Source organism: Oncorhynchus nerka, linkage group LG14 (assembly GCF_034236695.1).
Source record: "Oncorhynchus nerka isolate Pitt River linkage group LG14, Oner_Uvic_2.0, whole genome shotgun sequence".
In the NCBI taxonomy this organism is placed as follows: domain Eukaryota; kingdom Metazoa; phylum Chordata; class Actinopteri; order Salmoniformes; family Salmonidae; genus Oncorhynchus; species Oncorhynchus nerka.
In genome coordinates this window covers 18,263,703-18,278,471 of record NC_088409.1, presented here as the reverse complement: position 1 = coordinate 18,278,471, position 14,769 = coordinate 18,263,703, and the positions used below count along the sequence as shown (strand labels likewise).

At 42.4% G+C, this 14,769-nt stretch overlaps 1 protein-coding gene across 1 annotated transcript; it reads right to left on the bottom strand.

Moving 5' to 3' along the window:
* Positions 1 to 4,706: 4,706 nt before the first annotated feature.
* Positions 4,707 to 7,914, bottom strand: LOC115128007 (acidic leucine-rich nuclear phosphoprotein 32 family member E-like). The gene is made up of 7 exons (XM_029657620.2): positions 7,761 to 7,914; positions 6,368 to 6,517; positions 6,021 to 6,143; positions 5,747 to 5,906; positions 5,616 to 5,651; positions 5,386 to 5,498; positions 4,707 to 5,001 (listed from the first exon to the last, which is right to left on the bottom strand). Exons 1-7 carry the CDS (start codon positions 7,812 to 7,814, stop codon positions 4,876 to 4,878), a joined length of 762 nt encoding a protein of 253 aa, XP_029513480.1. The 5' UTR covers positions 7,815 to 7,914; the 3' UTR covers positions 4,707 to 4,875.
* Between the last annotated feature and the right edge of the window lie 6,855 nt (positions 7,915 to 14,769).

Below are 14,769 nucleotides of genomic sequence, written 5' to 3'. Positions count from 1 at the left end.
AGTCAAATAAATAAAAACTTTTAAAAATTAGCTATAAATTATCGTTCAGTTTGCTCTCCTAAAACGAGGTTCTACCAAGACATTAGGATATATATCAAGTCATTTTAGACACTCTCATCCTGGACAAGCTCACAGAGACACAGTGACTGGCACACAGACATTGTGGAGCCAAGAGATAATTGGTTCCCCCTCAATCAATCCATTCACATGGTTTAAAAGATATGTTTACATATGAAGACAAGCTTGACCTCTCCCCTCTCTGCGGCCCAAGTAACTGAACCCTGACAGAGAACAGATAACTGCAACCGGCCAACAGTATTATCCAAAAACAGACATTCTAATGACATATCTCACATAAGCATGAAATAAAATAAATAAAACATTTATTTATAAATGTTCCCTAAATAATTCTGATTCTGCCACAACACCAGTCAAATGTTTGGACACACTTACTCATTCAAGGGTTTTTCTTTATTTTTACTATTTTCTACATTGTAGAATAATAGTGAAGACATCAAAACTATGAAATAACACATATGGAATCATGTAGTAACCAAAAAAGTATTTTAGATTCGTCTAAGTAGCATTTTCTCAACAAGCTTCACCTGGAATTATTTTCCAACAGTCTTGAAGGAGTTCCCACATATGCTGAGCACTTGTTGGATGCTTTCCTTCACGCTGCAGTCCAACTCATCTCAAACCGTCTCAATTGGGTTGAGGTCGGGTGATTGTGGAGGCCAGGTCATCTGATGCAGCACTCCATCACTCTCCTTATTGGTCAAATAGCCCTTACACAGTCTTGAGGTGTGTTGGGTCATTGTCCTGTTGAAAAGCAAATGATAGTCTGACTAACTGCAAACCAGAAGGGATGGCGTATCGCTGCAGAATGCTGTAGTAGCCATGCTGGTTAAGTGTGCCTTGAACTCTAAATAAATCACAGACAGTGTCACCAGCAAAGCATCCCCACACCACAATACCTCCTCTCCTCCATGCTTCACAGTGGGAACCCCACATGCGGAGATCATCCATCCACCTACTCTTCGTCTCACAAAGATATGGCGGTTGGAACCAAAAATCTCAAATTTGGACTCATCAGACCAAAGGACAGATTTCCACCGGTCTAATGTCAATTGCTCGTGTTTCTTGGCCCAACCAAGTCTCTTATTCTTATCCTTTAGTAGTGGTTTCTTTGCAGTAATTCGATCATGAAGGCCTGATTCACGCAGTCTCTCCTCTGAACAGTTGATGTTGAGATGTGTCTGTTACTTGAACTCCGTGAAGCATTTATTTGGGCTGCAATTTCTGAGGTTGGTAACTCTAATGAACTTATACTTTGCAGCAGAGGTAACTTTGAGGTACAGGTGAACCTGTAGCCATATTACTTCAACAGTATTTTACATGAGATCCTCTCTAGGTTTATAGGAATATGACTCTGAATATCAATAGCAATACCTCTCTTGCCATTCCTGTCTCTTCTGTAGATGTTATTACCATATATTGCTACCACTGTATCATCAAAGGAATTATCTAAGTGAGTTTCAGATATAGCCAGTATATGAATGCTTTCTGTTGTTAGCAAGTTGATTTCATTAACCTTGTTTCTTAGGATACATATGTTAATGTGGGACATTTTTTGCACTTTTCTGGGAATCTTGATTGTTTGCATTGTTTTAGTGGGATTCTTATCAGAGGAAGACATGACAGCGATATTTATATTAGAACTGATAGCGCAGGGTTCACTGTTCAGTGGGATTCTTATCAGAGGAAGACATGACAGCGATATTTATATTAGAACTGATAGCGCAGGGTTCACTGTTCAGTGGGATTCTTATCAGAGGAAGACATGACAGCGATATTTATATTAGAACTGATAGCGCAGGGTTCACTGTTCAGTGGGATTCTTATCAGAGGAAGACATGACAGCGATATTTATATTAGAACTGATAGCGCAGGGTTCACTGTTCAGTGGGCTTCTTGCTATGGCAAAATGTCACAGTGCTAACAGTATAACTCAGGTTCATAGGCACATGATTACAGCTGACAATAGCTGTCGGATTGACAGAAGCATTTAGAGTAACATAAATTTGGTTACTTACATTGTGACTACCAACATCCCTGGGAAAATGTACATTTGCAGCAGCATTACGACAACTCAGCAACACAATAGTAGGGATTATCTGAGCAGGGCTTGGGTCACTGATAAGTCACTGTCTCAACACGGCCTTGAAATGCGAGAGAAAGGGCCCAGGCACCAAGATGACATGGATGGACTCTAACGTTCCTGTAGAGCATCTTCTCCCTTCAAACGTTGTGTATAAAAGTTATGCCAACAAAGCTTTTATACTGTAATGCCAGTAGCCTGCTGAATCGTTTGCTGCCGCAGCCCAGCGATGGCACTGGGCCTGGAATAACCACACGCTTTTTGCAGTCTTTCAGAGTTGAAATGAGTTCTTTTAAAATTCAGTTTTGGCAGTTCCAAGCTAGCCCTCCTAATGTTGTTTGACCCCCCCCATATGATTGTCTAAAACACTAAATCTGATGTTATCAAAACAAACATCTGTGCAACATGAAAACAATTGAACAATCTTCCTGTGGTTTAGTAAAAAAATATGACACCTATTTCAGAATGTACTTTTTTTAAACTGCTCTAATTACTTTGTTAACCAGTTTATAGTAGCAATAATGCACCTCCACGTTGCATCACACCTAACAGCCCTTAGTGGTATATTGGCCATATACCATCACTCTGGCCTTATTGCTTAAATAGAATTTATGACTCATGAGCTTAGTTCAACTGTCGTACCCATCGGAACCCAAAATAGCTTGTTTTTCAATGCTTATTAACAAAACTATATTAGGATATTATGGATGATCCTTAGCTTTGTATGAATTTGAGGTGACATTTCTCCAACCCCATCCCTCAGCTTTTTGTGCATTGTTAGCTTCAAATGCTGATTGCCACTTGAAACGTAAAACCTAATTTAAAAAAAAATGACCTGATTAAAATTACAGCTAGCTATGTTCTTAAAAAAAACATATTTGGGGCTTTTAGGTTTCATTCAGCACTGAAATCCAATGCAAACCATAATGAAGTTTCAGAGTTTAATGTTGTCAGGATTGAGGTTTCTGGGCCTTCAATGTTAAACTGCAGGCTATAGCACCACCACCTGGTTCATGTCTTCAACTGGCCTCTCTTCAGAGTTCAGACCTACTGGTGGGTTACACATCCATTAGATATCAGAATAAAACTGACCCGTGACCAGAAACACTGTTATTAATCTGGAGGGTCAAAGTTAGTACTACGCCCATTAAATAAACTTGATGGAAAAAAGTTAACATAAGAATTAACAGAATTTTTTTTATTATTTAAAAACACTTCAGAAGATTAATTAACATAAATTCCAAAACATGACTTTCTCAACAGCTGAGGCCAAAAAAATAAACCAAGGTTGAGCGTCGGGGTCTGAAGCTTTACATCCTGACATGTGCTTTGTGTTTATTAAAAATAAAAAAAGGACAGATATTGCATGTTAAAAAAAACAACAAAAAAACAAGCAAATACTACACAGTAAAGATAAAAGGTCTATTTACATAGTCATACAAGTTGAAAATCCTTGCACAGTAAAACCATAAAACAAAAAGGAGACACAAGTTTTAATCCCCAATGGGATATGACAGAAGTCCAGGGTACCAAGTTGGATTCAGGACAGAAGAGACCATTAACTGTGTTCCTGCTTATCACCAGGTCCTTCTGAGAGATTGGGTCCACCTGAGCTTTAGAATGTGACTAAACTGGTCCAAAATTACCTCTGTGTAGCCTGAATACGAATTAGCTCTTTTAAACCCACCTCTAGGGCTTCTTTGATGACGATCAGAGCTAGAGTAAGAGACCTGAAAACTACATTAACCAGAGATGTGAAAACTACATCACCCAGAGTCATCTGCAGCCCTAGCACAATACATTAAAAAAATAAAACTTACAAATCGGCTGTTTGTGGAATTAAAAGTGAATTGATGACACCGTGATCGGACAAACTTTAAAGGTATCAAATCCCAGGTCCTAAACAAAGTACTTAGGAAACAGTCAGCAATCCCTACAATACAGCGCGGGTAGGGTACATAGTGTAGGTGAACAGATAGGAGGGGCTAACGACTCACTAAGGTTCCCTTTTGCCCGGGTCACTGTTAAACAGTACTTGTTGGCCACATGTAAACCAGTGGATGCTGGTGGGAGGAGCTACAGGAGGATTGTAATGGCTGGAATGGAACCGAGTCAAACGTGTGGTTTCTGTATGTTTGATGTGGTTGATACCCGAGTGGCACAGAGGTCTAAGGCACTGCATCTCAGTGCTAGAGTCTTAACTATAGACCGTGGTTCAATTCCAGGCTGTATCACAACCGACTATGGGAGTCCCACAGGGCGGCGCACAATTGGCCCAGCATTTGTTCTTAACTGACTTGCCTAGTTAAATACATTTTACATTAAGCCATAACAATGAGCCTGTCCTCCTATAGCTCCTCCCATATAAACCTTACTATGAGCCAACCAGACAGCACATGGAGCTTTTCGCTTGACAACTAAAGTCTTGGGAGAACATGGCATAGGAGACAATCACAACCAGATGGACTTCTCACCAGAGTTAAACATCACCTTGTCTGAATGCTATAGCCCCTACCCACATGTCATGTTTCAAAACCACATTCCATTTTATAATTCCAACCCGCTTTTCTTTTTGTATGGAACATTTACAAAACAAATTAAACATTTAGATTCTACAGTAATATCTATGGTATACAAACAAAATAATTCACAAACTATTTCCTGTTCCTGTTGTTCTAGCCTAGTTGTGATCCCATGCTCTGTTACAGGAGGGGCTAGTCGTCATCTCCATCGCTGTCATCTCCCTCGTCCTCTGCATCCCTCTTCCTTTTCTCTCCCTGGACTCCTACTCCATCCTCTTCCTCCTCCTCTTCAACATAGTCATCATCATCTTCCTCATCCTAGGGCCAGAGAACATTTCAATCAACATGACTAGGAGTTCTCTTTTCCTGTAGGCCTTTTAGACCCAACATACCAACGGCTAGAAAGCAGCAGGTGGCCGCGGTAATCCCCTAACCGAACGTAGCAGGTGTAGAAATATACCTGAGCGGAGTCCCTACTTCTATGTTAAGGGGAAACGGAACATAGGTTGAAAAAACTCCAACCCCGAAAATCTGAAACATCCTCTTTCTGTCAACACCAAGGGCGGTAATCAAGAGCTTTCTATCAACGTGTAGAATCAGGAAATAAATGGTGTGTATCCTCTAAGAGACTTGGACTATACACTGTCTCGTGTGTATCCTCTAAGAGACACTTAGCTGCACACGGGTTTGATGAATGATTACCTGAATGCCATCCTTCATCAGGTAGGACAGTCCCACCTCTTCGCCCTCGGAACCCTCATCATCCTCATCATCCTCGTCCCCATCTCTGGTGGGGCCGGCTGTGTGCTCGTCATCTGTGGGGAGGACAACATTGGGTTAATTCTTTGTAATGGTCTAGGACAAAGGCACGTCTTAAGTTTATCCTCCCAGCCTTTCCTCAGTCAGTCCCCTCCCAGCCCTGTGTTGCTCACCATCATCAGCCTCTGAGTCTAGCCCCTCGTTGTCATCTGTGGGGAGGACAACATTGGGTTAATTCTCTGTAATTCTCTAGGACAAGTCTTTCCTCCCACCCTTAGCACATCCCAGCCCCGTCGTTGCTCACCATCGTCAGCCTCGGAGTCTGGCACCTCGTTGTCTTCGTGGTCATAGCCGTCCAGGAAGGTGACCTGGGGCAGCAGCTCAAAGACACTCTCCCTGTAGTCCTCCAGAGTGGTGATCTCACAGCTGTACAGGTCCAGACTCTTCAGGTTCTTCAGGTTTTTCTGCAATCACAATGTGATGCTGTTAAGATTCTGTAATAATGACTGTGATTGGAATCCATTAAATGGAATGTATTTTGTTGGGTCTACCAGGTGTGTTTATGGGGGTTCCCTTACCAGAGGCTTCACAGTGCTGAGCTCCTTGATCTTGTTGCCGCTCAGGTTGAGATATGTCAGGTTGGGACACTTCTCAGACAGCTGGTCCAGACCTCCAACGATCATGTTATCACTGATCTCCAGCTGAAGAGGACAGATATTGATTCATCTGAAAAAATACTACGTTGGCAAGTATCATATAGTACATAGACAAAAAAATGGCTTAATATCTTATGCGTCGTCCACTTGTCTACTATAGTATGTGGCTAGATGGATTAATACATTTTTACTTTTTTATGTGGGTGAAACATCTTGACCTCTCCATGACCAGTGGCAAAATAGGATCTTGGACCAAAGATGATGCTCACCTTGAGCAGTTTTGGCAGGGAGGGCAGCTTAGCCAGGGAGGTGAGCCCCACGTTGACCATGCTGAGGAACTCCAGCTCCTTGTAGTCATCTGACAGCCCTTCCACCTCTCCATCACTGGACCGACAGTTGTCCACCACCAGCTCAGCCACCTGTGGAACCATTTGAATTACTGGTAAATGATACAGGATCATTGAGTTTGTTTTTATGAACTTGTTGCTATATTGTGCAAGAAATAGAGAATATGAATAAATGAAGTAGTATACGAGTATTCGTTTTGAACTACGCTAGAGAATGTCAACATCCTTCCTGCCTGCAACTCCCCCTCATCAAACTAAAGTTAGCTCATGATCAGAGTGCCCGCGGCCACTATCCCCAGCCAGAGAAGTCATTAATTGTTACTGTCGCGGGAACTATAGCTAACTAACGTTACAAAGTAACACTAGCTACTAGCGGACGTAGTTAGCTAACCATAAAGTAACGTATCTTGGTGAGGTTTAAATGGATCATGTGCTATTCATACCCCTTACAAAGTCAACGGATCAGCATATAGCGATTGGCCAACACTTTCATAGAACTTAAAATCAACCGATGCAACATTTGATGCACGAAGAAGTGTTAAAGAACGCAAGGCTACAAAGTAATTATCCGCACGATGGGCGGCATTCTGCACAACTTTACCTTGTAAAACGCCACGCGGGCGCATATGTTGCATGAAATGCATTCCAAAGATGGGTAGTTACAATATGTACATATGTGATTGATAACCTTGTATTTGCGGAGAAGGCAAACTCAGTTAGCTCGCTGTTTAAAATACCAAATAAACACTACTTTCACACAAGCCACTTCTATTCAGTATGCGCAAACAACTCCATTGTGTTTTTCAAAACAACTCGTGGAGCTGGTCGGCTCTACGCTAGCAAATCCAAGGATAATTTATTATAGGGCATTGCTGGCTAACTAGCTAGGCTACTAAATTCCATATAGGCTACCAATAGTGTTTGATAATTCTTAACATCGCCATTATTTGAGTTGGGAAAACTTGAACTCCATTAACTAACGTTACCGGTTAGGAGTCTAGCTAGCCAGCATTGGCGCTAGCTACATGTAGCTAGCTAGCTGATGTCCTTGGTAGCGCTAGCTCAGCCAGAGCAAGTCGCGCCACCATCAAGGTTCTGATCCCATTTTATTCCGAATCGATTTCTATCGCATCCTCGTTGTGGTAACCACCCATATGTGATTTATTATCAGATATTTTGTTGGCACATCAGTTGTATACTATAAATTAGCAAGCTAAAGAGTATCGAGCTTCGTCATTTCGCATCCACCATGGTTGAGTCGTCATCCTTCACAAAATGCATTGGGAAATAAATAAATAAAGACGTAACACTATACCTCGGCTGGGGTCTTGTTCCTCAACTCCAAACTGATCCTCTTCTCCATCTCCATTTTGAAGACAAACGAAAGCACAAAATCAAAGGAAAAATGAAAATAAAAAGCCGACCACTCAAGCGTTCAGTCACTCCAACCTTCTTCTGTCTATGGCTGATAGGCGATAACCAAACCACCATGTTACCTCGCACCCAGCCCCCTTTCTAAGACACGCCTTCGTCAACATGAATATTACGTTTTTCTGTTTTTAATCATGCTATTGGGCCAGCTATGCGCCATTCAAAAGGGACCGCCCTAATTTACATAATATGGCTTGGTGGTAGTTGTAATTGGTCAAGATTGCGTGGTCATTTAATACAAGTTAACCAATGAGATTATTAATACCGCACTTTTAAACTTAGGATACGCCCCCTCTTTGTTCTCATTGGCGCCATTATCAAGTATCGACAGTTGATATAATGCTGTGTTCATAACCAAGTGGGGGAAAGTGGTAATTTCTAGTTGAGTAGTATCAAATCAAATTGTATTTGTCACATGCGCCGAAATGCTTACTTACAAGCCCAAACCAAATACAGAAAAATATACAGAAAAAAAGAATACGAATGAAAGTTATAAATAATTAAAGCAAAATAACAATAGCAAGGCTATATACAGGGGTACGTACTGGTACAGAGTCAATGTGTGGGGGCACCGGTTAGTCAAGGTAATTGAGGTACTATGTACATGTAGGTAGAGTAATTAAAGTGACTATGCATAGATAATAACAGAGTAGCAGCAGTGTAAGGAGGGGGGGCAATGAGTCTGAGTAGCCATTTGATTAGATGTTCAGGAGTCTTATGGCTTGGGGGTAGAAGCTGTTTAGACGCCTCTTGGACCAAGACTTGGCGTTCCGGTACCGCTTGCCATGCGTTAGCAGAGAGAACAGTCTATGACTAGGGTGGCTGGAGTCTTTGACCATTTTTAGGGCCTTCCTCTGACACCACCTGGTCTAGAGGTCCTGGGTGGCAGGAAGCTTGGCCCCAGTGATGTACTGGGCCGTACGCACTACCCTCTGTAGTGCCTTGCGGTCGGAGGCTGAGCAGTTGTCATAGCAGGCAGTGATGCAACCAGTCAGGATGCTCTCGACAGTAAATACTAGTTGGATGCGTTCACGTGATTTTAACTTGTTGAGAAATGCCGATTGGGTAATGGCAAGCTGCGTCAACTATAAACTAAAGTACAGTGTTCAAAAACCATATTAATAGATTGCTTTTTATAAATAATATTTTTTGTTGTTGCATTAAACTGCTGAAAATGCTGGTGATGTCAAAGATCATTAAGTGGGAGAAGTTGGCGCTCAGGGATGATATAGGAGTTTTCACCAATTACCAGTTCGAGGGGCGTTCAAGTGTACTGAACAAAAATATAAATGTAAAATGCAACAATTTCAATAATTATACTGAGTTACAGTTCCTATACGGAAATCAGTCAATTTAATTAAACAAATTAGGCACTAATCTATGGATTTCACATGACTGGGCAGGGGTGCAACCATGGGGAGCCAGGCCCAGACAATCAAAATAGTTTTTAGAAAAATTAGCATTCAATTCTCTGGCAACAGCTCTGGTGGACATTCCTGCAGTCAGCATGCCGATTGCACGCTCCCTCAAAACTTGAGACATCTGCGGCATTGTGTTGCGTTTTATTGTCCCCAGCACAAGGTGTGCCTGTGTAATGATCATGCTGTTTAATCTGCTTCTTGATATGCCACATCTGTCAGGAGGAGAAATGTCCACTAACAGGGGTGTAACCAAATTTGTGCTCAAAATTTGAGAAATAAGCTTTTTGTGCATATGGAAAAATTCTGGGATCTTTTATTTCAGCTCATGAAATATGGGTTTATATTTTTGTTCACTATAGAGTTTTCCCAGTATGTGGTAAATACCACCTTCCCAATTGATTATAAACACAGCGTTAGAGTGTTTTCCGCTATAATAAATGTAATGTATAATCCACATTTTGACTCTATGAAAATGTTCAATATAAAATACATGAGCATTTTGATAAGTTACCAGAAGCTCTTATCCAGAGCGACTTTACAGTCAGAGCATTCAAGACAGGTCAGACAATCACACATCAAAGTCATTGCAAGTCAAACTTTTCTCGATAAAGCATCTATCAGCAAAGTCTGTGCTAGTAAGAAAAGACAAGTATTTTATATTATGACATTTTTTAAAATGTGGTCCTCTGTGGCTCAGTTGGTAGAGCATGGTGGTTCGATTCCCAGAACCAATCATATATAAAAAAATGAATGCATATTGTAAATTACTTTGGATTAAAGTGTTTGCTAAATGGCATATATTATTCGAAATGTAATTAAAAACTAAGTAATCAACCCAACTTTCAAAACAAAGTCATTGAATGCTAGGCTTGGCAAGCCAGGCTAGCCTGGTCCCAGACCCGTGTGGGCTATTGGCTATTCCATTCTTTCATGCATGACAATGAGTGGCAACTGCGAGGAGTGGCATGATGGCACAAAAAGACTGAAACACAGGCTAAAACCAGGCTTATTATGCTGATTTCCCTCCAGTGTGGCAAAAGTGTCTATTGAGCTTCACTATCTTCCTTCATAGTTCCCTGTGACGCCCCCGACCATTTCAACACTAGCCTAGTACCCAGTAGGAACCCATGCATATACATTATAACTACACAATTTACTACATGAGGTATGGCATCTCTTCCTTATATCAATACTGCTATTAGACAATATTCATTCCATTTTACCCCATGTATCTCTATTTGATGATGTGTTGTACTGTGTTTATGTTGTAGTATCAGTGATGCTCACTAGATGTCAGGCAACACAATGTAGTGGGCTTATGGACTAACCTGCCAGAAGGTCATCTAGATGTCAGGCAACACAATGAGGTGGGCTGATGGACTGACTTGCCAGAAGGCCATCTAGATTTCAGGCAACACAATGTAGTGGGCTTATGGACTAACCTGCCAGAAGGTCATCTAGATGTCAGGCAACACAATGAGGTGGGCTGATGGACTAACCTGCCAGAAGGTCATCTAGATGTCAGGCAACACAATGAGGTGGGCTGATGGACTAACCTGTCAGAAGGTCATCTAGATGTCAGGCAACACAATGAGGTGGGCTGATGGACTAACCTGCCAGAAGGTCATCTAGATGTCAGGCAACACAATGAGGTGGGCTGATGGACTAACCTGCCAGAAGGTCATCTAGATGTCAGGCAACACAATGAGGTGGGCTGATGGACTAACCTGCCAGAAGGCCATCTAGATGTCAGGCAACACAATGAGGTGGGCTGATGGACTAACCTGCCAGAAGGTCATCTAGATGTCAGGCAACACAATGAGGTGGGCTGATGGACTAACCTGCCAGAAGGCCATCTAGATGTCAGGCAACACAATGTAGTGGGCTGATGGACTAATCTGCCAGAAGGTCATCTAGATGTCAGGCAACACAATGTAGTGGGCTGATGGACTAAACTGCCGGACGGCCACGGTCTGCTGACCTTGAGTTCAATGGCTTGCCTCTAGAGGCCTCTGCTTACTCTTTTTTCCACTCAGACAAACTTGCTGAAAGGTTCTATTAATCAGAAGAATCAGACAGAAGCTCAGACGGCCGAACATTTGATTCATCTCCCAAAAATCGGTTTGGGGCTACAGCTGTTGGTGAGTTTAGATGTCTCACTTTTCAAAATTCAAAAGGCACTCGCACATCTGAGCTATCTTTGTTGCAGGTGCCTGGTAACAGATGAATAAGATGAGAAAAAATAAGAAACCAGCACACTGCTCTTGATAGTGTCACTGCTCTTTATTAAGCTTTACGTATCAACCTCAAGGCTTTCGTCAGAGCTTAATAAAGAGCAGTGATACTAGCAAGAGCAGTGAGCAGGTTTCTTATTTTTTCTCACTTTTGACATGCTTTACGTTTTGAACTGTTTCTATACATTGACAGCCTTGTATTTACATCACTTTAAAATATCTGACAGCTTGCGACACCATCTCCCATCTATGACTGTGCCTTAGCCCCGATTCTCTACACTTTTCCGTGGGGGGTGTGTGCAAGTGCACACTTTGAGAAGTGTGGAGAATCAGGGACGCACAGAGCTTGACCCCTAAAGGGTCAACGACAGGTCATGGGTATGCCTGACGATGTAAAGATAGGCCCTTGAATTACATTAGAAAGGGGAACCCCACTGTCTATGGACTGGAGTGGGAGGTACTGTATGTAACATTTAGACAGCCCCGAGTCAAGCCAGTCTGGAAACACCTCAGGCACATGAAGCAAGCTTCTCATGACCTGGCTTTGCCTGGTAATACCAAGCAAGGGAGGGGTTCTTTTACAGCGTAGAGCTTTTTCAACACTTTTTTCCTGAAGATAATGTGTCTGTCCATAAATTGCTCTGTCTTGTATCTCACACAGAGAGATGAGTTTGTCAGAGCCCTGGTTAACGCCACAGTGAATACAGTGCTGCATTCAGATCACTTCTAGAATATACTTTATCACCCCTCCTTTGTAACACATAGCAGCCATTAGGACATGAATAAGTAGCTGAAGTCAAAAAACACAAAACACCATCAGAAAAATACAACAGGTACACACACGACACACACACGCTCACACACACATTTTCCTACTCAATTGATGGCTTGTTTTACTCCTCCCATAGAGACTGTTTCCCAGCACCTGGGTGTCGTTTATGCCATGACCCCTGCCCCTTTGACCCCCAGGCCATTTCCATCAGTGTGACTCCTTCCAGATGTGTGTTACAATGGCTGCGGTGGTTTTCATGGACTGTGGTTTTCATAGAGGGAGCTGAACACACTGCTCATGGTTTACTGACGGAACAAACAGCTTTGTCAACAGAAAATCCCACTGATGACAGGATTCAGTGTGAACTGTGCACTTTCCTTTGGGAACATAGGGGATACCTGCGAGTGCAATATTTTTCCTTTGGGAACATAGGGGATACCTGCGAGTGCAATATTTTTCCTTTGGGAACATAGGGGATACCTGCGAGTGCAATATTTTTCCTTTGGGAGCATAGGGGATACCTGCGAGTGCAATATTTTTCCTTTGGGAACATAGGGGATACCTGCGAGTGCAATATTTTTCCTTTGGGAGCATAGGGGATACCTGCGAGTGCAATATTTTTCCTTTGGGAACATAGGGGATACCTGCGAGTGCAATATTTTTCCTTTGGGAGCATAGGGGATACCTGCGAGTGCAATATTTTTCCTTTGGGAACATAGGGGATACCTGCGAGTGCAATATTTTTCCTTTGGGAACATAGGGGATACCTGCGAGTGCAATATTTTTCCTTTGGGAACATAGGGGATACCTGCGAGTGCAATATTTTTCCTTTGGGAACATAGGGGACACCTGCGAGTGCAATATTTTTCCTTTGGGAACATAGGGGATACCTGCGAGTGCAATATTTTTCCTTTGGGAACATAGGGGACACCTGCGAGTGCAATATTTTTCCTTTGGGAACATAGGGGATACCTGCGAGTGCAATATTTTTTCCATCGGATAGGGTCCATGGAACAACAAGGCTTGATTAAATGGTTAATTGTGCAAAGCACTTTTTGTTTCTGTTGCTGTGGTCCTTGCCTGAGACATGAGTGCAGATGTTAGCCATCAGTGCAAGTCGCTAGCCTTTAGCTTGACATGTTAACACTGTCTCCTTCTGAGCACATTGCACTGCTGAGCCGTGTTTGATTCCTGGTCAGTTACAGGATGTGCTTGAAGAGCACTGGGTCCAGTATGGGAGAGACATTGCATTGCAATTCCAAAGACACAAACTCCTATGTAATCCCAGAGAATATTTGTATTTTTGTACTGTGGTTTCTGAGCCAAAGATGAACATTGAACACACAGTGCATGTTTGAGCACCGTTTGTTTGCCCTCTTGCTCCAGACGCAGATTTAGAAACCTACAAATTCTGGCCTGGTTTTGAGCGTTTTACCCCAAATCTTGGTCTCGGAGTCTACAGTCTATTAAGACCACATAGAAAGTGTTACATAGTCAAAGGCATATGTCTGTGGAATTGCAGTTAATGGGAAGATAAATACTCATGTCACTGTGCATCAACATAGACATGCATCTGAGGGGAGGTGTTCTCAGGGCTCAGATGCCGGACCAGATGTGTCAACATGTCCCACATCAACTGGTCTAGTAGGGAGTGAAGGTAACAGAACCCAGCCGTGCTTCAAGCAAGGGCAGAGGCTAAGGGGGAATGAGCCTATCTACACTGAGTGTACAAAACACATGCCTTTGAGGGTATGGTAGTAGGTGTTAGCCGCACCAGTTTGAGTGTGTCAAGAACTGCAATGCTGCTGGGTTTTTCATGCTCAACAGTTTCCCGTGTGTATCAATAATGGTCCACCACCCAAAGGACATACAACTTGACACAACTGTGGGAAGCATTAGAGTCAACATGTTCCTAATGTTTTGTACACTCAGTGTATATTGTCAAGAGCTCCCTAATCATTGACCTGTCCACAGGAGCTGCTGAAGACGGCAAATGACCCGAGCGCCACCACCCAATACCAGTGGAGGCTGAGGGGAGGACGGCTCATAATAATGGCTGGAATGGAGTGTAAGGGAGTGAATGAATGAAAACCATGTGTTTGATACCATTCCATTCACTCCATTCCGCTGTGACTGAGATAATAAACCTGTGGGATGTGGTAGTTGATGCTGTGTATTTTAGTGTGACGTGTGTTCATTTATCAACGTGGAGACAGTAATAATGTACCTTATGGGTTGATCATCTCTCCCCTTCATTCTGCACAGTGTTTGATACGGTACATGTGAGTAATGTAGAAGTGTATGTAAACCACTTACATGCTAGGATATTGGAACTCAAATGGTGTCCATAGCAACATACAGTGTGTGTTCTTTGACCTCAGTAATGCTTCCCCTGTTCCCATTAGGCTGCATTGTCATTATTAATTTCCTAGATGCTGAACAGAGATGGTGAAGAGAGAGAGAGAG